The sequence below is a fragment of the Letharia columbiana genome (assembly GCF_014066305.1).
Source record: "Letharia columbiana isolate WasteWater2 chromosome Unknown Sc0000004_s0, whole genome shotgun sequence".
Taxonomy (NCBI): domain Eukaryota; kingdom Fungi; phylum Ascomycota; class Lecanoromycetes; order Lecanorales; family Parmeliaceae; genus Letharia; species Letharia columbiana.
The window spans coordinates 45,829-73,828 of record NW_023501040.1 but is presented as its reverse complement, the minus strand read 5'-3'; the positions used below and the strand labels follow the sequence as shown (position 1 = coordinate 73,828).

The following is a 28,000-nucleotide window of genomic DNA, read 5'->3' as shown; positions in this document are numbered from 1 at the left end:
CAAGGGATAAACGCAAGTGTACACTCTGCTCTATAGCACCGAGAGATCCCCAAATTTCTCCTGGAGTATCCGTTAGCACGATGCTGATATTCCATCGACGAGGCCAGTCAAGAGCTCCAAGATCACCTACCTTGTAGCCGGGGACGTGCCAACGCCCCTTCGACACAAGCTGTTCTGTTCGAGTGTCGATATCGGGGCGTGCCGCCGCAACTTCGTCCTAAAAGCGCACACAAGCATCAGCATCGCCGCAGGGAGTCCGACGACCGACATCTCGATACTCACAACAGTCAAATCCTCAAACGGTCTCGCGGTTTCGATATTCTTCAACGTCGCCTCCAAGTCCCTCAATTCCCCATCCACCTTCCCCTTCGTCTCCTCCGCGCTCTTCACAGCCTGCACCTCAAACGCCTCGATGGCCTTGATCTGCCGTCCCACATCGTACGTAGCCGGCTTGAACGCCTTGACGTGGCCTTCGATCTCGTCGACCACGGCCGTGTTGTTCAGGGTGTCGCGGTAGTGTTGGAAGTCGACGGACTGGGGCTGCGAGCTCAGCAGGTTGACTTTGCGGCGCGCGTCGTCGTTGCGCTTTTTGAAGGCTTGGAGTGCGGTTGCCGTTTGGCCTTTGAGACCGAGAGAGGTGGAGATTTTGGTCCAGTCGAGTTTCAGGGCGGCGGAGCGCTGGGATGGGCGTCAGTAGGGTCTAACGCAAGCCTGAGCCGGGCGGGGTGATGATGGGAGATACACGTACTCCTGCTGCCATGTCTGCGGTTCCAATGGCAATGGGATGTTGTTGGCGTGAGATAAATCAAAATGGAAGATTGAGGTTGAGCTTCTGGTCGATGTCTTGGCACGCTATTTCTCAAGAGGTCGGTCACGTGATGCTCCACCATGAGACTAGCAATCAAATTCATCTATACTTTAAGGCTGCAGCTTCAATACTCATGAGGAGCTCTGCAATCTTCAACGGTTGGGGATACCTTGCTACGTTGGCCGTAGCCCCCTGTACAGCAGTCACGACAAGCGCAAATACTACAAGTTTGCGGATTGTTGCAAACGAACGCTGAGATATGTTCAACTGGGTGCTTTTGATTGGAGATTGAGAACAGAACAGGAGGGTATGCCCAATCTGCTGGATATGGCGAATATCCCACCATCCCCGCTATGGAAGCATCGCTAGTACAGAGATCATCCGTGCTCGCCGTGCTCAACCTTGCTCGTGCCATTTTAGGGAGTCTTGTTGCTAACTGGAAAGCGCCATAATAGAGCTGCACCAACGTGTCAGCAAGCACGGAACGTATTAGACGAAGGGAGTGGTAATACTTGACTATGTCGTTATCATTCTGCAATTGTAGACACAAAAGTCAGGTTATTGCCCAGGTTAAGAATTGGACATACGTACCTCCTTGAGAGCCTTGACCGCCTTCTTCCGTGACACACTCGCTTGGGCCATGACCAGCTCAATATCCTTGGCCTCCAGACCCGAGTCATCAACCTCCTCCCCATCATCTTCCTCTTCCTCTTTCTTGGCCTCTTCGATAGCCTTGCCCTTGCCCTCGGCAGCGTGGTTATGGCCGGCGTGAGAGTCACCAGCGTTGTCGGAGGGTGTCATGTTCTTGAGAGCGCTGTCGCTTATCTGAGAGCTGAGGTCCTCAATCTTGGCTTCTCCAAAGATACTACATGTAGTGTCAGCCTTAACCCCAAATTTCAGAATTGCAGAGGCCTATACATCCAAGTGTTGCTCGAGGGAGACTTGTAGACGTCGGGCGAATTGATGACGAAGAGGATCTGTCGAGGAAGTATCAGCTAATGGCCTTGCTCTGAGAGCCTCCAAAGCTATGCCCAAGCGAGGGTCCGGTCCACATGCAATCAGAGTCCATGACCCACATTTTTCGGCCTCCTCAACGTGACCCTTGTGATGCCCGGAACGTGCTTCAACCCCAGCTTCGCAATTGATTTCCTCGCTTTCTTCTCGTTACGAGAGTGCACGGTCACACTGGAACCAGCTGGGATGCCGGAGTCCCCCTCTCCTCCCGCCGCATCCGCTTCATCTGAGTCGGAGCTGCTCGAGGCATCGTCGACCTCTGCGCCCTTCTTGGCAGGTGGGTCGTCGGGAAGCTCTTCGATGCGTGGATTTGACATCTTGGCGCAGGAATGTACTAAAGCACAGCTGTCAGCGCATAATTTTGCATCACTTGAAAATCAACGTTCCCAACTTCCCATACGCTGTTGGCAGTGAAGCAGCGTACGTTGTAAGGACAATTGACAGTCGGTAATACTTGTGAAGCTCGGGTTTTCACTTACTTTACTGCAAGAGTGTGTTTGACAGATTTGAAGACTCGAAGTGTGACTGTGTGAAATTAGCGGATTTGGTGAAGCTCTGCCGAATTTCGATTTTGCGCTAGTGAAAGCTAGGGCTTTGCAACGCAAATCCAAGTTCGATCTATCGCAGTTCAGACTGCTACGTAGTGACACTAAACAGGTGTAATCAGACTATACGCTCTCTACACTCTACGTAACTGGCTGGTGGAAGCTTCATTTCAGGTTTTTCTCGTGACCCTCAAATAATCGATCCTCAGGAAGACGTTGGCGAATTGAACGGAAACAATTGTGAGACACTCGTGCGCTTCAGTGGTTGAGTGCTGCTACTCGACTCTCAGTCCTAGCATAGAGCATCCACCCCTCCGCAATAGTAAAGCTTAGACATTTGCTCCCCGCTTCCCGCACAAAGAACCTCTATTCACGATGACGACTTTGCCGAAGCTCGGACGTTTGCGTGTGCCTTGCGAACTTCGAAACGTGCCTAGAAAGAATGCAATTAGCCAGGTAGTCCTGCCGTCATGTGGAATAGAGCAACCGTCTTCAGACACCAAGGGACCATGCGCATGCTCGGGACTCGCGTACCTGTTTCTTCAACCTCAGGACCTTGAATCGATCGAAATCCGAAAGATTACGTCTCTTCTCCCTCTGCTCCCGCCTCTTTGCCCACGCACTCTCATCCCACTTCTTCTCAACCTCTCTCTTCTCCCATGCTCTCGCAACCGCACCTCTCCCAGCGGCTCGTGGTAGCTTTTCAATGACGATAGGAGTGATGATAAGGTTGTTCAGTGCGACGGACTGACGAGGGACAGCTGCATTTTCTTTCTTGGATGGTCCATCGACCAATGCCTGTTCTGAACGTCAGGCCAAGCAAGTGGGAGGAAGGCTCGGGTGCCGAGACGTACACGCTTGTGATCTATGATCTCAACGATGACTGCTAAGCGTCCAGTGTATTGACCGTGGGTAAAGAGCACGACGCGGCCGACCTCGACCAACCTCCACTGTGAGGCTTTGATCTCGATGTCTGCGTTTTCTGCCATGCCGGCGGTGACTGTAGGGATTTAGAGTCAGTGACAGTGCTCCCGGTGATATAGTGGATCAAGGATAACTCACAGGTAGATCTGATTGTAAAGAGGATGTTGTAAAAATCGATCACCGATGCTGAGTTGCGAGTCAACTTTGGTGGGCAGCTCGGCTAAAATTTGGCGCTAGCTTAGCGCCTTACTTTGCAGGCTTGCAGATCATTCAATTTCTCGAAGTGCGATTTCAAACATCTTAGACCAAGCACATTTTTCGTATCTTCTTGAATGCTTATGCGAGTGCGCGCAGATACTAAAACTCTCATTACTACCGGTACACGATGACAAAACCCTCCAAGATGAGGTACGGTACCTGTTGCACTGGGCGCTGCGTCCTCCTCTGCCTCCAACACCATTGAAAAGAACTCGCCTGCGCTCTTTACACGGTTATCAACAGAAAATGCCTGCACCAAATCACTCTGCGAGACGCGAGTGATCCTCCACGACCGCCGACTTAATATGCCGACTAAAGTAAGACCGGCGTATTCCGAGTCCTCGCCGCAGGCAAGCAGATGCAGTCACAGGCGGAAGATTTGAAGGCGCCGCCAGTGACCGGTCAAGGATGTGAGATCTATAAGAGATGTTCCGTGCTCAAGACTACAGGCTCAAGCTCGCCTATCCGACTCGCGATAGCTCGGGCCTACAATTGAAGAGTGTGATGGAGGTATGATACTTGACTACTCTATTCTTTGGCTCTCTGCTCTACACTATGATGTTATAATTTGCGATTGACTCTTTGCCCGTGAACCTCTCGCCGGAGGCTCGATACGGAGAAAGTTGTATGATATTCAATCTTACATATTCTGACCTTCCTCTGCGTGCCCAGCTCGTTTTCTCATCGAGTCTCTTTCTCGCCTGCTGACCAGGATCGCATTAGGTACCTGGCCGATCGTTTCAAGATTATCACTGAATGTGCTCGCGATGCACCAAGCATCCATCAACGTGGTTGCCTTTGCATGGATGGAATGCAGGAAGGTCCGTCCGCCTAGTCCAGATACCTTTCCTGCCCAATGATTACAAAACACAAGCACTAGATAGTAAATGATTTTCCTCCGGGGAATGATTACACATTGTTACACCAAGATCACTGAGGGCCATTCAAAATTCACGTTAATTACGTCGCAAAGTCGTCATTGCACATGCTAATCTCTGGATCGTACAGATCATCGAGGCAATGCACGCGCCCCGATATAGAACGGCGTAAAGTTGAAGTTGGTCTTATGTGGACGAGACTTTGATAGCTGGTCGACACTTTCGGGTTCCTTCAACAGAAGAGTGCACCACAGACTCATGGGCTCAATATTCCCTTACACATTACCACATGCTATATGCACATTGACACAACATTTCTCAAAGCCTAGCTGTCCCTCCCACTAGATTGCGCCAGTCCTTATCTTCGAAGCGGACAAACTTATCGCTTTTTGGGGACATCCAGTAATTTTCATCTCCTCCACCACCCATTACCTTTGAGCCCTTCTTGCTCGGGTCGATCCCTTCTGCTCGCAAAGCAACCTTGTTTTGCTTGTTGTTATGACTCGCTGCCCCGCCAACTTCTCCACCTAGCACTCTCACAAAGACAGGTACCGCATATCCTGGCAACTGTTTCCTCGCATGTGATGCAAGTCCCCTCCAATCGAAATTCTTCCGATGTTCAGGCGCTATGCTAAGAGCAGCACACCCTGCTCTGCCCTCATGCCTGGGTATCTCAACTCCATACACGTTGGCCTCGAAGACGCCGGGGAATTTGCCAATCACCTCTGCGACCTCGGCAGTGCTGACGTTCTCGCTCTTCCATCGATACGTATCCCCTAAGCGGTCCATGAAGAGCCATCTTCCGTCATCAGTCCTTCTCAGGGCGTCGCCCGATCTGTAATACAGATCTCCCTTTCTGAACACATCCCGATCGAGTTTCTTCTTTGTTGCCTCAGGGTTATTCCAGTACCCCGGAAAGAGCGATTCATCGGACAATCTGACAAGAATCTCGCCGCCCTCATTGTAGCTATTTCGTGTTGCAAAGCCTGTCTTTGGGTTTCTGATGATTTCGTTCGTCTCATGGTCGATGGCTACGGGCGCGAATGTATCCCTCGTTACAAGTCTCATCAACGCTCCATGATGGCCAACACAATCGACAGAATAATTTCCTCGGTTCCAGACGAACAAAGACAACATACCCTCAGAGCTATTGAAGAACTCGGCCACTTCCGGTACACCAAAGCGCTCACGGAAAGGAAGCCACACGTCGGGTCTCAATCCATTGCCCCACATACAACGGACCTTGTGCTCTTTATCCAATGGCGACGGGGGTGCAGCGAGGAGGTAGCGTGCCGTCTCCCCCACATACGCGAAGAAGGTCGACTCCGAATCTCGGACATCACGCCAAAAGTTACTGACTGAAAAGCCTTTACCAATGGCGAGGGAGACACCGGCCATCATGCACGTCATTGCCGCGATTCCACCCGTCCCATGGTACATCGGCATGCAGACGTACCATCTGTCTCCACCAGGACCGGGGCGCTGGTCACAATAATTTGCACGCCTGGCACCCGCGAGGTGCATTCGACTGGTGGGAAATGATGCGCCTTTGGGCAGACCGGTCGTCCCACTGATGAACTCCTCGTCAGCGAGTCCTGACGCCAATTTTGTGGCGTGGAATGTCTCGATCTCACCTGGTGTAAAACAGTACACTTGGGAAGCTGGCTTTGAGGCCTTCTCGATAGCTGTCATCAGGTCTTTGTGCAGTCTTTGCAGCTATGGAGCTCTTCAACTCCCTAGACAGCACGATGGTCTGCATGCCAAGCTCCTCTATCCTCTGCTTCTCACCATCAATCCTGGTCCTCACCTTCTCCTCTTCATCAACCACTACTATCTTGGCGCCCGAAAGCTTCAAACAATGTATCAAGGCATCTTCGGATAAATTGAAATTGATCATGGCCGGTGCACATCCCTACCACAGTCAGTCAATCAGACGTTTCTGTTCTTAAAAGCCCTCAAAAGCGTACAATGGCCCATAATCCCAACCACGCAAAGACGAACTCAGGCGAGTTCTGTAAATAAAAGGCCACCAGCTCGCCAGGTCTGACACCCAGCTCAAGGAAATATGCAGCATATTGGCAAGTCTTGGTATGTGTCTCTTTCCAAGTGAATATTCCCTCACGCGACCAGATAGCCTCAGCGTCGGGGTAGTCGCGGACGGCTTCTTCGAAGAAGTAGAGGCAGGATAGGCGTTTGGTTTTGACTGTGACGAGAGGATTACAGGGTCAGCCAACGAGAGCTGTTGGCAGGGGATGCCAATGAGGGAGGGTTTCTGTACTAGCTCTTGTGGTCTCGCGCTCCGCACTGCTGAGCATCCGCAACTGGCGGATGTCTTTGCTGAGATGGAACTTGGCGTCTAAGTAGGCTGCTGCTGCTGTCGTGCCTGCAGCAATGGCGGCTGTGGTAGCTGTGATGGAGTCAACGTGTCAGATGCTGTTGGGGTCCCATCAGGGAAGACATATGTATCTACCTAAAGCCATGATAATATGATTTCTACCGCATCACACGGACGATGTCCTGCTGGCTGATTGCATACGAGCAAGTGTAGACAGACGAAGATAGATTGATGATAGATTTGCAAGGGATATATACGATATGAAAGACCGGATGTTACAATGACACGCACAACATCAGCTCCATCTCCCCCACACCTTTTCCCATGCCGCCGGGCTTAAGCTACGCCGTTTCCTGCCAGACCTCGGCTTCCCCAATTCCTGCATACTTTAGTTTCAACCCCGGATGCAATCCCCTGGCAGATGCAATGTCCGATAAGTCCGGTCCCTTAATTGTCTGCGTCTCACCAAAATCGTACTACAAGTCGATCGTTATATAACTTTATCAGTACGACTTCGATTTGAAGAACCCGTGAAGCTTTAGAAATCGTATTCTACGCTTCATAATCTGTTTTTTCAAGGTTTTAATCAGATGGTGTGGAACGAAAGATTGCATTTGCTAGGGAATTGCATCCGGGGGTGAATCTAAGAGCCGCAATAAGCGAGCCAAACGCGCCATTGAAACCATTCGCCTTGGGAGAAGCTCTGGGTTACCTGGAGACTAGACTCAGTGATACCCCAGGCCTCCTGCTTTGCGCTTTCTTTTGAGCAAAATCTCACTCTCACACATATCTCCGTCAAGATGGTCCCACCAATCATTAACGCGACCCTTCGTACGTACATTTTGGACATGATCCTTCGTACTTGGTACTGAGACTGAGTCGCGCAATTTGACCTTCCCTACTCCCCAAAATTTGTCTTGCGACTCTGGACTTTGCCTCAAAGAAGCAATGCTGACTAGAAAATCGACGCAGAATCCACCGTCCTTACTCTCTGCTCACTCCTTATTGCTCAGTATTTCACGTCTTCGCCTCCGCCAAATATCCCAGCTCTTCTCCTCTACACCCTGCTCTCGACGCCTCCCAACTACCTTTGGCAGCAGTATATCGAAAAGAAATTCCCCGGGTACACTCTCAAGAAAATGAATGTGGATGACGGGGGCAAGGGTGTGGAGGTGGAGAAGAGGTTGAATGTGCGGAACACGCTGATCAAGCTTGGGCTCGATCAAACGATTTCGGCGGTGGTCAATGTCGCGGCGTATGTCGGAGGTAGTAGGGCATTGAGGGGCGTGCCATTAAAGGAATGCTGGATGGCGGTGAGGGAGGTATGTGGTGGTGCTCTAAGTGTAGATGCATGCATTTGCTGATAATTGCATGCTAGCAAATGTGGCCCGTCATGAAAGCGGGCTATAAGCTCTGGCCGGCCGTTAATCTAGTGCAGCACTTGTTCATACCCGTGGAGAGGAAGACGGTTGTTGGAAGCTTAGTAGGAATGGGATGGGGAGTGTATCTGGCATTATTCGCTGCCCAATAGTAGAATTGATGATAGTGGTGCTCTTGAAGTCCTCAAGACCGGTGACAGGTAGGCAGGTCGAAGATAGGTAGGTCGAAGTTAGGTATGCGTCAGGACCCATTTTGATGGCAACGTCAAGGGAGTTATTCTCCTCGTCCAGCTTCTAGACATGCATTGCGTCGCGTGTGATACCCTGAATATATCTTCTTACTAGACGCTCAGAAGATGAATTTAACTGGCCTTTGAATTGACGGATCGACGATGAGGTTTGAGCGACCGCACCTACTTGCCTAGGTAGTCGCTCATGCCATGCGTGCGGGGTCTCGTCAACACAACCAAACGCAACGACGCTTGGTTCGCATGACACACGAAAATCTTAACCTGAAGACGCTCATCTTACAAGAGGCTTTCGATAGGAGGAGAATAAGAATTTCAGGGCCATGTCGCAGCCACCTTTTCGCAGTCGTCCAAAACTCCACCTTACCTTGACAGATCTCACTGGCTCACCGCGCCAATCAGCTCGGAGCACTCCACCGCCTACGAGTCGTTTCATCACTCCATACCCTACTCCTGGAGATACCCCGTTCGCCAGAACAGCATACTCTCCCTACTACTCTGCAGGTCTCAAAGCGCCAACGATTGACGAAACCCCAGAGTCATTCGCCCCTCGCCGCACGATTAGATCGTGTTATCGCAAACACAATGGGTACCGCTTCAAGCGTCTGTTTGCGAGCAAGCCCGTATGGCTTCTACTCATGGTTATTGCGTTGGCTCTATGGTGGTTCAACGGAGGCAGTGAGGAGATGAATGTTGTCAAGCTTGGGGCCAGTGGCTTAGGCAGGGACTTCTTGCACGAGAGGAGAATGCATGACTATCAATTCTACCCGGCCGCGAATCCGAAGATCCATGTGAGTCGGCAACAAGACACAAATAGTCTTGTCATTGACGTGTTGCAGTACGTTGGCCGCTGGACGTCTACGCCCAATAGATTACGCAGAGATGGAACATTTCCAGGTAACTACCAAAGATACTCTGATAGCGACGGAATAGCTTATAGACCTTCTGTAGGAGTCTACTTTGACATTTCCGTCAAGAATACCACTTCTCTGCTCCTGGCCCTTCATAATGCGCCAGAGCAAGAGTCAAGCACACTAAGCAGTATCCCAGAAGCATCAACACTGCTAGTGCATGGTCATCGCAAGCATTACTCATTCCACCCAGTCCCCGGCGACAAAGCTGCACCGCCTGTCTCCTTGCTGGCCGAGGTCGATGACCAAGAATACATTCTTCTGCCAAATTCGTCATCGCTAGTCACTATCAGCTCCAATGGCCTGGACGAGAGAATAGAGCACCATGTCCGCGTTGTCGCCCCAATGACTGATGACCATGGGATGGGCGTCGTGGAATTGGAAGGTCTTTGGCTCAGCAAAGGAGGCAAGCTCGTCAAAGTGGCTGGGTCTTTGCTCAGCGAGGACTACGTGAACGAGGATCTGCTGAACGCGGAGAACGATCAAGTAGGAGAAAGGCATAGGACTGGACTGAATGACATTGAGGAAGATGGTACTACCAAAAGTGGTCGACAGAAGGCCAGCGATATTGCCGAAGACGACAATATTCCATTCGCCAATCAAGATCGGAAAAAGCTACTTGAAGTTATCACGGACTCACCGGGCTCTTTGACCGGAAAGCAACGGGGCAGGCGTACGGGAGGCGCGGACGGCTTGCTATCTGGTGTCATGGGCTGGGAGTACTTGCTGGGGGAGATGTTTGGGGCTGATCATGTTGGAATTGGTGTCGATGGAATGTGCCTAACGCCAGATTGCATTAGCGGCTCTGGCGAATCAGCTGGTATGGGAGATGTGTTTTTTCGCAGGCAAGATCTGCCCAATGTTAATGCACTGACGGAGGACTGATCGAATACGCAGTGGTCCCTATGGCTCAGCATACTTCGAACATCCGTGGATGTTCAGTGCTTACGTACCAGACGTCTTGGTAAAAGACCCTTGTCAAGCACCCCGAAAACCTTGACTAAACTCACGACAGGTGATTAACCTTGGTGATTCAGACGATATCTCTTTCAACGACCATGCATCTGATCACAACAAGACTCTATGGGACCTCTCTGAAAGCTTTGAGACGACATACGTCTCCCTGATCAAAGCGATACGAGGACTAGCCTATCCCAAACACCCATCCATTCTGCAAAGCGAGAGGAGTGGGACTCCTGGAATGGTTTCGAGCATAGCGCCAGCAGCGATTCCCATCTTCGTGATGAGACCGTTGCGGGGTCAGCTTGAACAAGCTACTCAGAACGCAGTCGCCAAGCTTAGAGCTGATGGAGACAAGGCGGTGTTCTGGCTCGACACCTCCGGCTGGCTTGATACGAGCGTTGACGACTCGGAGGGCCTTGACTTCTTCTACGACGACACCGCGGCCCCCCCGAAGTGGAGATTGACAGTGCAAGGGAACCAGCGAGTTGCTATTTTCCTGCACATGCATGTTTGCAGATATCTTGCTGGCGTGGAGGATAGATGCGCTTTCCTGCCGCACGAAGTATATCAAGGCAAGGTCTTTAATCCTGAACAGAAGAACTTTGACAAGTATATAGAAGACGAGAAAGAGAGAAAGCTGAAGAAGATATTTTGGGAGAAGGAGGGTGCAGTGAAGGGAGATCTCCTCGTCTAATTGAATATGATCGATCGTCTGTCGGACTAGAAGCTTTGTACAATAGAGAATGAAAATGTCATTGCCACTTTACATCTCTCATTGGTTGTTGAGTACGACAAAAGAATTCGCATTCGAAGTCAGAGTTACCAGTCTTCGGTCTGCCAAGTCGGATCTGATAGAGTGATCTGAATTGGGACAAGCGTAGATCTTATCGAGCTTGTGTTAGCGTGAAGCTCGGAGTCTGTACTGTTGTAGACTTAATTTTCCTCTCGCTTTGCTGTGTGGGGAGAACCTCGCTTTATCCATGATTGTTCCTTACTTGTTATTCAGAGTTACTCACTGTCGCTTATGACATACACCGTCGTGTTCATTTCCTGCGATGGGACGCCCGAATAACGGCACTACGCAGCGAAAGTCCTCAACCACTCACTACCAGACCTTCCCCACTCCTCCCCCCAAATCCAAAGGTCAGCCGCCATCAGACACTTCCAGGACTTCGTCCCACGACGGGCCTCATCATGCCCGAACGGGGTCTAAGGGTTCCAACCATGAAGGGTCACCTCTCCCCATCAGGCAGCTCTTTGTCTTGGCGGTCATCTCCCTCTCCGAGCAGACCGCCCTGAACTCCATTGGGCCCTACCTACCACAAATGGTAGCCACATTCGGAGACGTCGATCCCGGGCAGGTTGGACTCTACGTTGGGCTCGTAGCCTCCTCCTTCGCCTTGGCACAATTCGCTACAAATTTCTTTTGGGGATGGCTGTCAGATAGAATTGGAAGAAAACCTGTGGTGCTGACAGGAACACTGCTCAGCGCTGCATGCTTTGTTGCTTTCGGGTTCTGCAAAACACTATGGCAGGCAGTAATTGTACAGGTGTTAATGGGGCTCGTGAATGGGAACCAGGGCGTGGTGTCTACATGCCTGGGGGAGATCACAGACCGAAGCAATCAGTCTCGGGCTTTCATATATTTGCCGGTCATATATGGCTTGGGTGGAATCACGGGACCTGTTGTGGGGGGGCTGCTAGTTTCCAAGAACGCACATTTCTCGAAGGAAGATCCTTATCCATACCTGAAGCCCAACCTGCTTTCAGCGGCCGTCCTTATAGTCGACATGATAGTGACGATGGTTTTCTTGGAAGAGAGTCTTGACGAAGCTAGGGACCTGCCGCCACTGGGAAAGCGAGTGGGCAACCTCTTCAGCTGGGTCTGGCAGTTCGCAAGCTCGAGCCGACCCAGCTACCTCCGGATACCAAGTATCAATCACAAGCGACCTTTACACATCGATGGCGATGCTACCAATGAGGATGAAGATGAAGAAGACTCTGATTCGGATTCCGGGTCCCAGACCTCGATTCCGGAAATGATACCACACCATACCACAGATCTCACACACTCTCAGATCTTAAATAGAGACACCTTACTACTCATGTCCACATATCTCATTTTTCAGCTCTCTAACATCTCTTACAACTCGCTCTACCCTATCTTTGGCCAAGCTGCCCCTCCAAGAGGCCGAAACCTTTCCCCTAAAGACATCGGGTTCTCGCTGGCTTTCGCGAGTGCCGCAACCATTGTGTTTCAGCTTGGCTTCTTTGGCAGGCTGCGAGAGAAGTTGGGGAACCGGGTGACTTACAGAAGCTGCATGGCGGCCATGGCTTTAGCATTCATACTGACGCCGTGGGTGGGGTACAAGGACAGCAAGAATGGAGATGGAGGGATCTCTACCGGCAAGGCATGGTTGTGGGTCGAGCTGGGATTCATACTCTTAGTGAAGTCGCTGGCTGCTGTGGGCTGCTTGACGAGCTTTCTTCTGTTGGTATATGTCCCACTGTTGTCTTCATTGACCAAGCTTACCCTTCGTCCAAGATTACCAACTCCGCTCCCAACCATTCCGTCCTCGGCACGCTCAATGGCCTCGCCCAGACTCTATCCGCAGCCGGCCGAGCTGTAGGCCCTTTTTTCGCTGGTGGTCTTTTCTCACTCGGGACTCATGTAGAACCCAAGGGCGAAGCCGTAGCATTCGGCGTCTTTGGCGGTATAACCTTTATCGGATTCCTGATGACCTTCGGAATACGTGGGGCAAATCTCGAGTCGGAGGGTTGGGATGAAGAGGAGGGCAGTGAGGAGGACGAGGAGTCGGAGGACGAAGACGATCATGCGAGGTAGTATAATCCTTGTAGTTTGGGAATATGGCGTTAGACATAGACATGCCGGGACAAAAGGGATGACGATCATAGCGAAGGCGTTGATGGCGTTTTGGTGTAGGATTAATGGACTGCAAGAGAGGGAACAGCCAGTGAGTAAAATGCTTTCATTAGCTGGCCTAAATTTCAACGTATTACGACGTCAAAGGGCTACGATCTATATGTATGAAGCATCTTAGGCCCCATACACAGCTGAGCATAGAATATCTAGTGGTCAATGGCCGAACCGACGGTGGGTGTTGTGAATGCCATGGAGCTCGAAGACTGTCATTGTTATGGTCTAGGATCAAGAAGAATCCCTGCGTCCAGGGGGAAAATGCCCTTGAGAAGGCTCTTTGCAGCAGACATTCTGTTCCATAACACTACGTCCAACATGACGATTTGTGAGTTGCATCCCAAGGAAGAATCAGCGCACCGTCTTAAAACTGATGTCTTCGTGCTGCCAAGCGCCATAAACACATCCATCTGTGCACTCGGCAACGTTGGAACCTTCCATATCCAGAACACATGCTTTCTCACAAACCAAGATGATCTATTTACCGCCGTTACGACGCTTTCTTTTACCCGCCATTGTCTTCGTGACCCTCATCATCTCCTACCGTGCATTGCCCATTCCAACCTCGTTGCCATCATTCGTCCTCCACCCAGCGCCTGCTCCTCCACAAGGCATTCATGTACCAATCTCAGGCCTGCAGAACCCCCTACCCATCGCCAATTCCTCATACAATCATCTTTCGCCACCCAATCAATACTACTACAGCTACCACAGACACGAGGAGGCATTGAACGATGATAAGAGCACCTCGAAATTATGGCGACCAGGGCTCGATCCCAATCTCGAACACCTCTTCAGATGCCCCATTGACGCCAACAAATACACAGGCCATATACGCTTACCTGACATCGTCCAGAACATCTCGCAGATCCCACCAGGTTCGCTGAAGCCGGAATCCAGAGTGTTCTGGAATCCGACCGTCATCGCACTGCCATACTGGTCGAAAAACCAGTATTTGATCGTGAGCAGGATCGTCACAGACGGCAATCACCAAGAGAATGTGCTGTGCGAGGCTAATGTCTGCTACATTGGATCCGGCGAAAATTCAAGGCCAAGGGAGAAGCGGTGTACGGAGGACGACCTTCGACACGTCGGTCCTGGCGGTGGGATGCGCTGTGTCTCATCACCAGTGACCCTTAGTGTGCCACCAACGCCGGCAGAGAGATGTGAAGGGAAATTCATGCCCTATGTTGACATCCCGGGCTTCCACGATCCTCGGATCTTCTGGAGCGGCAAAGGCGAGCCCTTGATGATGGTCAACACCCAGTATGGCCCCCTCCTAGCTTTTCAACACAATACTGACGTTCTACAGATCCCGCTACGCTTGTTTCGGCCTTTGGATCATAGATCTTCGCACCCTGCACTCGCCCCTCCAAAAGCTTCTCACGTCTTCCCCCAAACGACCTTCCCTTGGTCCTCTGAAGTCCTACCCAACTCTCACAGAGCTGACTCGCAACCCCGCCAATACCCGCTCACAAATCGAAAAGAACTGGTTCCTCTTTTTCCCTTCTAGTGGCGAGTCCTATATCCACTACGATCTCTCCAACCCTCGTGGCGGACCCAGAGGACGCACCTTTGCCAAGCTCCTTGGAAATGGCTTAACCACGACCAATCTGACGGATCCCTTCGAGCAGCCGTGTCTGCGTGATCTCACCGATGCCGAGGAACCAGATAAGATGAAGAGAGGAGGCACTTGGCATCAAGCAACCAACTCTCTTCGTCTTGTGCTCTGCAATCGTTTCGACTATGACTGCAAAGCCAAACCAGACAACACCGTCTTCTTCGCTATTGTGCACCGCAAATTTCCTAATTGGCTCAAGCTTCCATTACGCTATGAGCGCTACTTTATGGTCTGGTCTGCTACGCCGCCATTTGAGATGCTAGGCATCAGCCAGCACCCGGTTCTGATGGGTAATGAGACGGCTTCAGGATGGCCCGCGAGCGAGAATTGGGATGATGATCCTGCCAACGCCAAGATCGTCGCCATGACGAAGAAAACAGCTGCCAATGCAACGGAGCCGTACCGCGGCAAGGACTACTGGGCCTATTTCACGTACACGGTCAGTATTTCTTATGCTTGGGGAAGGCAGCCGAGGGCAGCGAAAGACGGAGGAGATGAAGCGCAGGATATGCACGTGGGGTATCTGGACGACGAGGTTCTGCTAGCCATCGGGGTTGATGATAAAGGACAGGCCTTCTCGCGGGCGAAGGCGGGGGAGTTGGTGCAGTGTTTGAGGGCTTGTCCGGGGAGGAGCGAAGACAAGGGCGAGAGAGGTTGAAAAATGTGATGCACAAGGTCGTAAGTGCTCAGCATGACTCTGTAAGAAAACGTAGCAAAAGTCATGCTAGAGAGAATTCCAAATCACAGCAGGAGAAAGCTCGCTTTCTGCTCATTTACGCATAGTTTTGTCGATATCGACCAGTATAAGATGACTCTTCCTATCAGAGGATATTGAGTAGAAAGGATTAAACGCATCAAAAGAATTCAATTGCAGATATGAAACGACGGAAAAGTTCGTGGAAATTATCACTTTTTCCTGGCACCACATCTCAAATGTAGGACTGTTGCAATTCCATAGAGGGTGAGAACCATCTACAAATGAATGATATTCAAGAAAAAGTTGTTGAAACTATCACTTTTTTCTGGCGCCGCGCAGGACTTCTACAGCTTCATCAAGGGTTTTAGCCCTGCATGCATGACTTTCGCTACATTCTCTCACATGGTTCCTGTCCCCACGAAGGGTTCTCTCACGCCGGGTAATGTGGTCCTTCGACGCCCGGGAATGCCTGCACCAACCCCAGAGGTTGCCTAGAGGTTTACGCGACTGCATCGACCGGAAGGTAGATCTATGCTGGCGCGCAAGCCATGTCTAAGCCTAACGCCTTTGCTGATGCTGATCACAAAAATCCATTGTGGGAAGGGCGGTGTAGGTGATACAATCTTCGAAGCGGAGGATAGTGTCACGAGGTGTTCCAAAAGGAGCATCGAATGACAACTTGTTCGCCGAGTAGGCTCAAGTGGCGGACTTTTCGAAGAGGAAGACTGGGTCATCGAGGGATTAGAAGACACCGTAATCGTGAATGAGGATCAGGCCAAATGATGCTTCGAGAAGACTGTGATGCATGTTGAAGGGCGAGCGGCTGACAGAATATAACAAAAATCCATCTCTTTTGTCAGTCCCAGGCTCCTTTGGCTCTGCTATCCACCTGCAGGCTCATCGCCGTACTCGTGAGGCAGTGGGGGAGGTTACGCAGGATCCTGACCACGAATTGGTAAAAGCGGCGATTCGCCAATGATACTTGCTTCGCCGGAGCAGGCATGTGCAATCGACATTCGTGTGATACGAAACAATCTTCGAAGGTTGGCCTGTGATGAAGACCAGAGATGATTGACGCCAATGCCAAGAAAAATGCCCAAGTTGGTTCACACGGGTATGTGTAAAGGTATCGTGTCCTGGGTTGATGTTGAGAACTGCGCAGAGAAATCAGAGTACGGTGCCGACGCTGGCAAGGTATAGGAAACTGTGTCTAAGGGAGGTCAGTGACGGTCCGCTTTCTTTCCATAGATGAATCCTTACATCACAAACGCATGACACTGCGGCATAAGACAAGGCTACGAGGCTGAAGACTGTCATCCTCTAGGCAAAACCGGGCGTCGTCCTCTTCAAACTCGGGCGTTCTCTAGTTGCGCAAGCAACGCTGTACAAAGAACAAGCCAATCGCACTTCATGAGATGAGGCGTTGAGCAGCACATAGAAGGTGAAGTCAGTGCAGACATCCAGCTCTGCGATATACGTCAGATGAGCCGCGCTGCAAGTCCGACCAAGAGAGCGACGTTCTTCCTGCCCCAGCGAAATCTGACAAAAGGGACCACTTCGGTTCAACTATTCACATGTATAGGACCCAAAAGCGATCCCACAAATCTGTGGCCGGATATATTCGATCCGTGTTGCGCGTTTCTCATGATGACCGTGACGTGGGTCGCGGATATAGATGTGATCATACATCGTCTGAGAGAGTATTCCGTCGAATTTGCGAGCGACCTGGTGGAGTCGCTGGGTGATCCGGGCTGTGGACGATCTTCGTGGATCAAGAAGTTGAGAACGCTGAGTTCATTGCGTAAATGTCCGACTGACTTCGAGCTCAGGCTCGCGATCCCGAAGTTCAGATCTTCTAAGAACGTGATGGTCACTGCGCTGAGCGAGTCCCCCATTTTGAGTGCTATCTTACTCGAAATTTTGCTCGCACGACGTAAATCCAGAACCCCGATCATCTTCTCGAGCTGAGAATATTGGCAGCAGAGTTCCACTCGCTCTAGGACACCCTGCTGCTTTCTCTCAAAAGAGCTATGAGTTGTCAGCCTGGCGAGGAAGAGATGGTAATCACGGCACTGGAGGATCAACCATAGATGGTTGTTTGTGTTTGCGAAAAAATCTCTGCACGCGCGGAAAAAGCTCTCTCAGAGACGGACCATACAAGGCAACGCTGCGTAATCAATTAGACCAACTCAGCGACGAAAAAGCTATACAGGAATGTAAGGACGCAGAGGTCCCATCTCTGGTCTTTCAGCTCGATACACGAGCTTTTACAGACCTCCTTCTCAAACCCGAGCCAAGATGGGCCATGGCTATCCGTGAAGTGTTCGTGTTTACTGTGTCGCCACTGACAAGCAGGACAATACTGTTGCAACATTAGGCGAGGATCGCTGCAACAAGCTCTTTCCATTTGGGACCGGCGTCGAGCAGCTCTACCGGATCAAGGACCTCCTTGTGGGATCTGTGACTCGTCTGACCTTCTCTGCTTCCTACTTGGCACACTGATATGCCCGTCACTCACATGACTGACCCTTCGGTCGCTCCAGTTGGAGTCACCGGGTGCTCTAGACCAAAGCATCCTAAATTCCTTACCTTTTACGGCAACATTGATCACCGTTCTTGGTTGCCATCCCAGTATTGCTCTGACCACCATGGCTTCACCGATCATCATAAGCACAGGTGCAATTGCCATGCCCGTCTGGAAGTCGTGCACAAGAGGCCGCTCGTCGGTTTTCTTGTCATGTTGGCTGTTGATGGCAGCGTAATCGCTAGTCTGGTCACATATGGGTGGCTCGATCGCCGGCCTGTTCCTCGGATTCATGCCCTTCGCTTTGGGCGTTGGTGTGGCATCGGGTCTTCTGTGGCCACAAACGAATGAGCCATGCGCAATTTATACCATTCGGAAAGAATTCAAAGGTAAAGACATCGTGAGCAATAGTGGGCAGGCATTACCGCAAACCTCAAATCTTTCCACGAATATCCTCTAAAATACAGACACTTCTTGTCTTCACAGACATCTTCATCCTACGTCTCCACGGATGCCGCGGGAAGATACTCGACGCTCGACGCGAGTGTCGAATTCTAGATCCTATAATGGCTATTTTCTCGCCTTTACGAATCATTCGTGGGAAATTGGTACCGCAGCGGTGACACACTGTCGTTTTCTGGATATCATAGTGGGGAGGCACAGATGAATGGTTCACTTTTTTGGGCTTCGTTGTCCTAGCCAAGCGATGGTCTTTCCTTAGTACTTTCTCTTGGTCGTAAACTGGATCAAGGCTCGAAAGGGTACGTTCTTTTCTGTGCGGATCTGGGACTTATTAGAACAGGTCGCAATAATCCTGACATAATTGTAGCTGAACGCAATTTCGAAGCGATCATTCAGTACACTATATCGTGCAGGGAAAGAAATCCAGCATGACTGATCTGCCTAATTACCAAGTAGACACCGATTTTGAGAGAATGGGCTCAAACGGGCTCATTAAAGTCTGAACATTTCATTTCTCAAGTTCGATCGGTAGAAGTTGAGAACTCTGTCTATGGTATATCAAACCAGGTGTGTCTATTAGAACGGCAAAAGCGGAGCCCGACAATAACTCCATGCTCACATACCGCCCTCCCGCATTAGCTTTGATAATGTCATACCTGGGCTTGATCTCACAATCCTTCACCAGCGCATCGCCGCTCAGTATCTCGTTCCTCTATCTAGCAAAGTTGGCAGGTGGCTTGGTCGCAGGGCCTTGAGCGGTCACATATGCCTAGTCATACACAGCAATCAGCCGCAAGTCCTGAAACAAGACAATACCGAGTCAAGCAGTCGAGGACCTCTGCGACACTCCGTGAGAATGCTTACTCTTGTCAATCCCCCATCAACCACGAAGTCAGTCCCATTCACGAAACTACTCTCGTCGCTGGCCAAGAATAAGACGGCTTGGGCTTGTTCAATGGCTTCGCCGAAGCGGCCTGATGGGAAGTGGATCTCGCGGCGGTGGCGTTTGGCTGCGTCATCGCCGAGCCAGTCTTGAAGGAGCGCGGTGCTGAAGACCAGTATCAGCATCTCCCAATAGGAAGTTGAGAGAAAGGCTTACTTCAATGGGGCAGGACACAACGCATTGAATCTAAACCCTTCCTTCGCATGCACAATCGCCAACTCTCTTGTTATTGCCAGTACAGCGCCTTTGCTCGCTGTGTATGCCAGCTGCGGCGTCGCACTTCCCACCAAAGCAACCACGCTGGCTGTGTTAATAATACTCCCAACCTTTTTCTCATGCCTCCGCATGCTTAGCACAGCATGTTTACTTCCAAACCATACACCCTTGACATTGATATTGTGAGTCAAATCCCAGATCTTTTCCGGCGTATCAATTGCGTCAGCATCATCACCGTGCATGATGCCGGCGTTGTTGAACATGATGTCGACGCCGCCCCATGAGTCGACATGTTTGACCATGGCTTCGACGTCAGATTCTTTAGACACGTCGCATTTGATGGTTTCGAGTCGAGGCGGATCTGGGAGAATGGTGTGGACTTTTGCTAGTGCGGTAGCAAGGGCGGGCTCGGATATGTCCGCCATGAGGACTGCGGCGCCTTCGCGGGCGAAGAGGATCGTTGTTTCGAGGCCAATGCCGCTAGGAAGAAATGGAGGCATCAATGTCGGGAAACCAAAAACGCAAATAGGTTTGGGGTAGGAACGAAATACAGCAAACGAACGGCAAGAATATGGTAAGCACCGAGGCAAAATAAAGGTTATTACTGAGCACGTGACCCGGACGGGGCACTGCATGCTGAGTGCGCTCTTCGACAATAAGACAAATGCAGGCGAAAGAACTGCAGCGCAGACAAGGGAGCAGTATGAGTGCTACAGCAGAAAGAACCAGTAGTCAATATTGAAAAGTAGACTGGTCAGACCCACCCAGCAGCGCCAGTAATGATGGCCTTTTTGCCTTCCAGGCGTAGACCTCGCTTAGTGCTCGCCATGGCCGAGAACGGGTCGAATAGAGCGCTTCTAATCCGAGAAGCAAGCGTCCAACCTGTCTAGATGGTGAATCAGACACTTCTCGGATAGAGATGCCGAGCAAGCGTACAGTGCTGTCACCACTTTGTGCTGCGCTCAAATCTCCTCTCCGAAAGACAAGTTGCTTCGTGATAGATAGTGACAGCGGTCTGGTTTCTTACCCACGTGTACTCTGAGCTGTTGAGGGTAAGAGAGATGATAGTTAAGGAAATGTCGGCGCAGCCTTCCGCCTCATGCATGAAGAGATTGGAATGTTGATAAGGCTGCATGCGTGACAAGCGCTAACCGCGTAGTGGGTGTGTTTCGGTGGCGGAAGAACGTATAGCCGACAGGGTTAGGCTACCAATAGAGTACTGATAGCTATGATACGACCTCATTGAATATCTATGGTTGTGAAATAACTTAACAGAAGCACAAGAAAAGATATTTGATGAAAAGCATACTTCATCTTATATACATACAAGTTGTTAGTCCGGCTGGTAAGACAGACAGCTTATATTAGAGTCGTCCACCATCATTAATCTACGGGGTTCGAGAAGCCGTGATACGGGCACCACTTCCTGAAATAACTGACCGCCGTAGGTACCGCTGACAGCTACTCTAGAATCGGAACTAGACAGTCAGCAAAAGGAATCTGCTCTACAAATTATTTAGGGTCAACGTTCAATTCCGCATATTCTTCACCGAACGCGATCAACTAGAACTATTTAGGGAGACATATAAATGAGTTATCAGAAATTATGCAGATCTGGAGATGGTGGTACTTTGGCTAAAGAAAGGCTCTCCTTTATGTCGAGAGGTTTCCTGCCAATTTTAACAAGTAGTAATACATCGTCTCGCGTTTTACGATATTTTAAACCCTCCATAACCAGCAAAGCTCAGACCTAATTACGACATCGGATGGGACGCTGCACCCGTTGTTATAGCATATTGCCACGGCATACAAGGTGCCTAGATTACAGTATATGTAAGCGGTAATGGATATCATGCAGCTTCTCTGGTGCACTCGTGTTCAGAAAGGGTCGGGCTGATTGGTGGGCGATCCTCTAGATTATCTTTACTGACCACACGCACATCATATAGGGCTGCAGGCGGTGGACCACTGAGAGTGTGCTTATGTGTCCGCAAAACTTGGCAAGCTACTGCTCGCAAGTGATTGGCAGCTGCAGCTGCAGGGTCTGCCGCAACGAGGCCTAAAGCGAACCGCATACCGGACATCCTCAATGAAGTTATTCACTTAATTCAAAAGATAGGAGCAGATCCTCGCGAGAATGACATTGCAACCCGTAGAGTAAGTGCCCTTTTCGCCACTGCCTTCGATTTTGCATTCACCATTTCGTAATAGTCTGTCGACCCCTAACAATGTTTTCGTGGTGCCTGCTGCCGACTTCCGCCCTGGCCTCTCCGAGGACCAGAAGAACGCAATTCATCTCTTTGATGACCCTGCGAAATGATCCGAAATGTGCAGGTATATATCAAACAGCATAGCAAAGGCAAAGAATCGCGACATCTGGCTGCATGTAGTCAAATTGAGTAGCGATAGAGCCATAATTCCAGACTGTCGGAATTCTGGTCTCGAGCCATTCTGAATAGGCTGCGATCGTCTCAAGTGCATTTCGACTATTCTCCTCAGTAAGTGTTCTTGCGGATGTCTCCTTCTTATCCTTTCCAACATGAGAAAGCTGAGTCAGGACTATGGTTCCTTTTTCAAAAAGCTTGCGGACATGCTGTGACAGATCACAGCACGGCTTTCTCTGTATGTAAAGCACATGGTCATTCTTCAACGTCACGCATTTGCAATCGCAAATAGCGCAGATGAGGCAGCGAAACGGCGGGAGATACTACAGCGTCTGTCGAAGTCTCTAGCCTACGTCTATACCGACGTCCTCGAGTTCTGTGATGGTGCTCGTAACCTAGAAAACACCAAGGTCCGTTATTCTGTCGGAGATTCTAGTCTACCCATGTCCTACTAAAGTCTCACTCTAGGAATATGTTACAAAGCCCGCATGACTCAAGGTCTTTTCTGGACGCCATTTGATACAAGAGTCTCTAACACACTTGGCTGGCTTAAAGAGAATAATTTGTTGTTCGAACATGAGCTTAAATTTGTGTACAATGAGGATCCTTTATCGCAACATGCAAACATTGATCGAGAGTTAAAGAAGGACTCATTACGTCGCCAAGAAATGGATGATGAAAGGAAAGCGAAGCAGTGAGATACATTGAGTAAGTATCTCGTTATTTCGCGTTTTCAATTAATACAAATTATCTAGGTAATAAGTTCAGAGATCTGAAGCACTGGATTGCAGCTTCCCATTGGGCAAAAGCACACGATGAAGCAGAGCGGCGGCGACTAGATGAGAGTGGTACCTGGTTTATTGGACAGAGCAAATACAAATCCTGGGCTCGAGGCATTTCAGAACAAGGAAGCGCGGAGACTGCCTGACCACGACTTCTAATAATTTCAGGTACGCCACCATCCTATTGTATAAGGTAAAAATGGTCTTAATGGGTCATCGTGGAGGTAAGCCAGGCTACGAGCAAACGATCCTTTGTAGCTAAATCATAGAGGACCTCCAAAATCTGGTCGCTGTAGAGCCTTCATTCTGGAGCGCTGGTGCTGGTTCGGTAGCCTACTTCTACTTCACTAACCTCCAAAGTGACTCTCACGTGGGAGGCGCTGCTTTCCAGGCTGTGCTTGCCCAGATGCTTCAAGCCCGGCGATCCGACCCTGACTTCATCGATATAGCATCGCTTCTACATTACAATGGGAAAGGCCAGAACAAAGCCTCCGAAAAAGACATTCTAGACATTATTCGCCTCTTCTTAAAATGTCCGGGACCCTCGTTCGGTGTTATCGATAGACTCGATGAGTGCCCGGATGTTGAAGATCTTTTTCTATAGTTCAATGATGTCCTTCTCAAATCATCGTGTAAGATTCTTAACCTCACAAGGCCGATTATAGATACTTCCGGGTCTATCGACCATCAAAGATTTCACCGTGTTGCCCTGCAGAACCAGAAGAATTCTGAAGACATTGAGATCTACCTCCGAATGCGATGCGGATGGGTAAGCTGATCGAACGAACAGCTATTGCAGGCGATCTTGGTCTGGATGACGTTGTTGCTCAATTGTCTTCGCGCACAGATTCCATGTTTTCATGATCAGTCCCCATGAGCAATTATCTCTCATCCGCGTATTTGACTCCGAATGAACGTCTGGACCCGATCTATCAGCTTAATCATCTGAAGGGCTAGACGCAATGTACGTCAGGATTTTGAAAGAAATGCACAAGCGAATGTCTGAAAAGCAGCAGTCCAAGGTCACCCGCATCTTTCAATAGCTTGCTGTTGCTAAGCGGCCACTGTCAGCTGAGGCTCGGAGAACAGGACTGGCCGTGCAACAGGATCGCCCGGCGACCTCATTTGACTCCATTCAAAACTTCGAAAGCGTTCTATCGCAAATGTGTGGTTCTTTAGTGGAGGTACGTAAAGACAGGACCGTGGACTCTGTTCATGTCTCTGTTCTCGAGTACCTCACGCAGCGAGAGGAAGGGCCTCGCGGCGCGCTTAAACCATTCCTCATTGAAATCTCTTATTCGGAAGGATCCACGACAGGGTTTTGCCTATCGTGTATGACGTACGAAGTTCCAAATAGACCTCTCGTTTCTTCGTCGGCGTTCACGCCACAGAAGGATGTGGTTGAAACTCAGCTGCCTCTGCTCAAGTACGTTTCAGAGTAGTGGCCGTTGCATACAAAGAGAAGTTTTATGTCGCTTCAACAGAGTGACAGTGGTAAGCTGCTTTATTCTGCCTTCACTGCCATCAACATCTTCATACACAATAAACCTTTGGTGACGACCTGGATAGAGGCATTATTTTTGTTCCGCCAAAAGCACAAGTTGACCACACTAGTCTCGATTGTGACTCTATTTCACGGCAGATTGCTTTTATTGTCAGCAAGAGAAGCTTTGCAACTCGTTGATGGCTTGGACCGATTCTCCCTTCAGGTCGGCAATCTTTACCAAAGATGGCGTAGAGTTCTAATCAGCCAGCCGAATGAGATTGGGGGTCCGAGAATCCAGGCTGGGTCACAGTGTGGATTCCTTGGTGAGAATCTTGCAACGTTTACGACTCTGAACTCCGACAATGATGTAGATTGGGTTTTGATAGCCTCGCAGGCATCTTTGGACAGCAGTGAGGTTGGTATGTTAAGGGTGTTACCTCCCCCGCACTCATAGTCCATGCATCGATTCTGGGCGACCCCGGGACACGCACGAAGTCTCGCCTATAAACAGAAAGGCCGCGATGAGTCATGGTCCTTGGAGACTCTAAAAGTTACGTCAAAGGATGAGGTTTTAATACCGCGAGAGAACGCTCAATGCCACCCTTTAATGTTCCGATTGCCAGTTGAATTCCCTCCTTCGCTGCGTACGATAGTTGTAGAAGATACTATATTCAGAGTCTTGGACGAACCGTCAGGAGCCTAGTCTTTGCGAAAAATTTACCAATACTCCTTGCTCCTGGGTGCCTACACTACACAAAAATCATGATTGTTCAGAAAAAACATGAGGAAGAAATCTTTGCATGCCAGACACTCTGCACCCGAACATGCCTGCTGGATCAGTTCATTTTCTTACCCAATGACTAGTATTTGGCGGCACTCTATGGTGGAAACTTTCGAATATGTGGTGCCCGATTTCTCACTCTCTCCGAGGAACCTTTTTCGGGTATGTTGAAACCTGCTTTTGCACGAATCACAAGTATTGGCCTCATTCCCAGTCCTCTAATCCTGGTGACTTATCGCCAGAGAGCAGAGAAACAAGACCTTGTGTGCTTCTATCCCTTCGAACCTGTCGTAGCGTTCTGCTCAGATAATACGGTGGTGATCTATCGACTGACAACTGAAGGGAAAACACTACCCAAGCCTCTTAAAAAAAAGCGAGGTGGCTGAAGCATTTTAGGCTCCGAAGGCCCTTGAAGTACATTCGCAATCTCTTCTCAATCTCGGCTTCTCTAGCTGTGGGAATTACCTCCACAGGAAAAAAGACCGCGACCGTACCTTGGTGGTCCTGGATGTGGCATCAGGATCCATGGGCCCAAGAGACTCACGACGACAAAAAGTACGACGGCGCGGACCCATGACGGGAATGAGAAATAAGCAGGCAACGCAAGTCTCGCCATTGGCAGACACGACGATAAGTTCCCAGCAGTCTGTTTTACCTGTGAGCCAGGGCCAGACACAAGTGCTTTCATTGGAACACAATCATCACACCAGTTCAATCATGTTCAAGGGTCAAGGTGGTGACCGAAACTCGTTACAGAGTTCGCTTAGGCGCATTCCGGCATCAATCACTCTACGGAACAGCTTTCCTATCTTTGCTAAGTCTAAAGACCAAGACAATGTTCGCCTGGTCGTAAAAGAGGCCCCTCTAATGTCTTACTCTTTTTCATCGACGCCGGATGTCCGTCTACCTTCAGTTCTTGACCGGCGAAAGAAAACGATCTTGATTGAGAGCGAGACGTTGCGTTATCACATTGAGCGCGTCGGCAAGCGCAATATAGAGGATGGCAATGACAGTGTACAAGATGATGACGGACATACTGATACTCGGATAACGAAATATGTACGGAAAATTTGACTGCTTAGCGGCGCAGAAGGAAATGATTAAGATGGTGGGAACAACAGCTCATTCAACGCTCAAGAATTCCCTTAACGCCTGAAAGCTCTAGTGTAAACTCCAATGACAATCTTTGGGGCATTTTTCGGCCGGGCACGTGGCTCCTAATACCATCAACAGCTTTGTCCATCTTCCCAACTATCAAATACTCAAGATAAGACACAATGCCACGACTAGAAACACCGAAACCCGCCATGGGAATGCCCGATCCTACGCTCCACTAGAAACGTGCGGCTTTGAAACATTAGTACCGATGCCAAATCCTGATTCAATATCCACCAATCTCGTACCTACTCCTGCCTATCCGCATACGGCACTCTCGAAAATTAGTGACCGTCTTGGCATATTCCTCCATAGCGGTCTCCTCCAATACATAAAATCTTCGTGTAAACATTCAACGATGTCAGAATCGCAGAAATCGCTAAAAGCCATTAAAATCACTTCACTCCCCTCCATTGAATGCTCGGCTTACTCTACCGACCAGTTCCTCCGCCCCACTGTCTGACGCGACACACCACGACGCGAAGACCCAAGAAAGGTTTGTGTCACTTTGAGACTTTCTCAGGCCGTTGGCACTGGGGTCGTTACGAGGATATTAGGTCCGGGGAATAGCTGGGCGACGCTGCGCGTGCTTGGATGAATATAAAGCATACTTCGCATCCTGTATCAGCAGAAATGGTCAATTTTACGAATTTTGGGAAGCCTTGGCGCTCTTCGAGTTCATGTGCCTCGCACGCATCCTACCATACATATCTAGGAAATGGATTCTGTGAAAGGTCACGGAGGCCCTATCTGTGCATAGAGAACTGAGACGTCGCTTGCAAGGGCAATGATTCCTCAAATGACTCAGCGACTTCTGAGCTCAGAGAAACTTTGAAGAAGGTTGTCTTTAGATGGGGTGCTGGCGAAGTCCGTAATTGCTACTCCTCGTGAGGGTCTTTTAATTTGAACTATGAATCTTCCTCTTCACTCACACAGACGTTCAAGGAACTCTTCTTTTTGTTTACAGACTCTGGCTACGACGCTTAGGTTCGAATTCGCTCGTGCTCCCTGCTCCGCTCCTCTTTGATGTCGACTACCTCCGACTGGTGTCTGTCTGACTTTCAACCCGTGTACACCCTTGCTGATCGGAATCATCTTCCTCGATAATCTTCCCTTTTTCGATTTCAGGTTCGCGGTCCTCCTTTCATGCCTGATGACGCTTTGTTATTTAGAATATCTTATTCATGGATTTTCTTCGAGAAGTACATTGCTCTTCACTAGGAAGAAGATGGATATGAGACCGACAAGTAGGCGAGGAATTAGAAACTGGATGCGAGCACAGCGGGTTTCATAGAACTTGTGATAGCCAATGTGCGAGCGTGGAGATTCTTAGGTTCTGATCTGATGTGAATTTGTCGAGGGTTAATCGGTCCACAAGGATGGGCTTTGTACAATCTATATACTAAACAGGCAGAAGACTCCAACAAGTCCTGCGGCAACTGGTCAAACCCGACATAGTAGATGATTGCTTTTGAGAAGGTTGGGCATTGCTGCGTAGGTAGTAGAGTCGGCGAGAACTCTGGTAGATTCTGGCTGCACGATTATGGAGATATGAAGCCTATACATACGGTATGTTGTGGTTCGGAAGAAAGACTAGTTGCCACGAATTACTCACGCTTCCGGAGCCAACAAGCATAAGCGATAGAGATTTCAACACCCCCCGCAGTCGTTTATCCCTTTCCCGTGTAATTCCTGTTTCTGTCGTGGCACGAATCATGGGGAGACGTGGGGGCCCCGATAACTAGTAT

The 28,000-nt window shown here is 49.9% G+C and overlaps 11 protein-coding genes across 11 annotated transcripts; 5 read left to right on the top strand and 6 right to left on the bottom strand.

Annotated features, from left to right (window-relative positions):
* Positions 1-30: 30 nt before the first annotated feature.
* HO173_002031 (uncharacterized protein) lies at positions 31-760 on the bottom strand (the record flags this gene model as incomplete). Its single annotated transcript, XM_037303967.1, has 4 exons — positions 31-60; positions 131-217; positions 283-678; positions 749-760. The coding sequence occupies 4 exons, from the start codon at positions 758-760 to the stop codon at positions 31-33; spliced, it is 525 nt and encodes a 174-aa protein (XP_037168762.1).
* Positions 761-1,240: 480 nt separating this feature from the next.
* HO173_002030 (uncharacterized protein) lies at positions 1,241-2,139 on the bottom strand (the record flags this gene model as incomplete). The annotated part of the gene is made up of 5 exons (XM_037303966.1): positions 1,241-1,265; positions 1,321-1,340; positions 1,400-1,673; positions 1,727-1,785; positions 1,885-2,139. The coding sequence occupies 5 exons, from the start codon at positions 2,137-2,139 to the stop codon at positions 1,241-1,243; spliced, it is 633 nt and encodes a 210-aa protein (XP_037168761.1).
* A 598-nt stretch (positions 2,140-2,737) lies between these two features.
* Positions 2,738-3,356, bottom strand: HO173_002029 (uncharacterized protein; the record flags this gene model as incomplete). The annotated part of the gene is made up of 3 exons (XM_037303965.1): positions 2,738-2,800; positions 2,902-3,165; positions 3,222-3,356. The coding sequence occupies 3 exons, from the start codon at positions 3,354-3,356 to the stop codon at positions 2,738-2,740; spliced, it is 462 nt and encodes a 153-aa protein (XP_037168760.1).
* Positions 3,357-4,745: 1,389 nt separating this feature from the next.
* HO173_002028 (uncharacterized protein) lies at positions 4,746-6,907 on the bottom strand (the record flags this gene model as incomplete). Its single annotated transcript, XM_037303964.1, has 5 exons — positions 4,746-5,997; positions 6,062-6,339; positions 6,395-6,630; positions 6,706-6,834; positions 6,898-6,907. 5 exons carry the CDS (start codon positions 6,905-6,907, stop codon positions 4,746-4,748), a joined length of 1,905 nt encoding a protein of 634 aa, XP_037168759.1.
* Positions 6,908-7,562: 655 nt separating this feature from the next.
* On the top strand, positions 7,563-8,293 carry HO173_002027 (uncharacterized protein; the record flags this gene model as incomplete). Its single annotated transcript, XM_037303963.1, has 3 exons — positions 7,563-7,593; positions 7,735-8,084; positions 8,141-8,293. The coding sequence occupies 3 exons, from the start codon at positions 7,563-7,565 to the stop codon at positions 8,291-8,293; spliced, it is 534 nt and encodes a 177-aa protein (XP_037168758.1).
* A 419-nt stretch (positions 8,294-8,712) lies between these two features.
* Positions 8,713-10,957, top strand: HO173_002026 (uncharacterized protein; the record flags this gene model as incomplete). The annotated part of the gene is made up of 4 exons (XM_037303962.1): positions 8,713-9,180; positions 9,229-10,133; positions 10,198-10,264; positions 10,316-10,957. The coding sequence occupies 4 exons, from the start codon at positions 8,713-8,715 to the stop codon at positions 10,955-10,957; spliced, it is 2,082 nt and encodes a 693-aa protein (XP_037168757.1).
* Positions 10,958-11,318: 361 nt separating this feature from the next.
* On the top strand, positions 11,319-13,108 carry HO173_002025 (uncharacterized protein; the record flags this gene model as incomplete). The annotated part of the gene is made up of 2 exons (XM_037303961.1): positions 11,319-12,758; positions 12,809-13,108. 2 exons carry the CDS (start codon positions 11,319-11,321, stop codon positions 13,106-13,108), a joined length of 1,740 nt encoding a protein of 579 aa, XP_037168756.1.
* Positions 13,109-13,673: 565 nt separating this feature from the next.
* On the top strand, positions 13,674-15,480 carry HO173_002024 (uncharacterized protein; the record flags this gene model as incomplete). Its single annotated transcript, XM_037303960.1, has 2 exons — positions 13,674-14,467; positions 14,514-15,480. The coding sequence occupies 2 exons, from the start codon at positions 13,674-13,676 to the stop codon at positions 15,478-15,480; spliced, it is 1,761 nt and encodes a 586-aa protein (XP_037168755.1).
* A 1,601-nt stretch (positions 15,481-17,081) lies between these two features.
* HO173_002023 (uncharacterized protein) lies at positions 17,082-18,337 on the bottom strand (the record flags this gene model as incomplete). Its single annotated transcript, XM_037303959.1, has 2 exons — positions 17,082-17,547; positions 17,994-18,337. The coding sequence occupies 2 exons, from the start codon at positions 18,335-18,337 to the stop codon at positions 17,082-17,084; spliced, it is 810 nt and encodes a 269-aa protein (XP_037168754.1).
* Positions 18,338-19,217: 880 nt separating this feature from the next.
* On the bottom strand, positions 19,218-20,493 carry HO173_002022 (uncharacterized protein; the record flags this gene model as incomplete). The annotated part of the gene is made up of 4 exons (XM_037303958.1): positions 19,218-19,274; positions 19,370-19,553; positions 19,605-20,144; positions 20,429-20,493. The coding sequence occupies 4 exons, from the start codon at positions 20,491-20,493 to the stop codon at positions 19,218-19,220; spliced, it is 846 nt and encodes a 281-aa protein (XP_037168753.1).
* Positions 20,494-22,299: 1,806 nt separating this feature from the next.
* HO173_002021 (uncharacterized protein) lies at positions 22,300-22,540 on the top strand (the record flags this gene model as incomplete). Its single annotated transcript, XM_037303957.1, has 2 exons — positions 22,300-22,458; positions 22,517-22,540. The coding sequence occupies 2 exons, from the start codon at positions 22,300-22,302 to the stop codon at positions 22,538-22,540; spliced, it is 183 nt and encodes a 60-aa protein (XP_037168752.1).
* Positions 22,541-28,000: the final 5,460 nt, after the last annotated feature.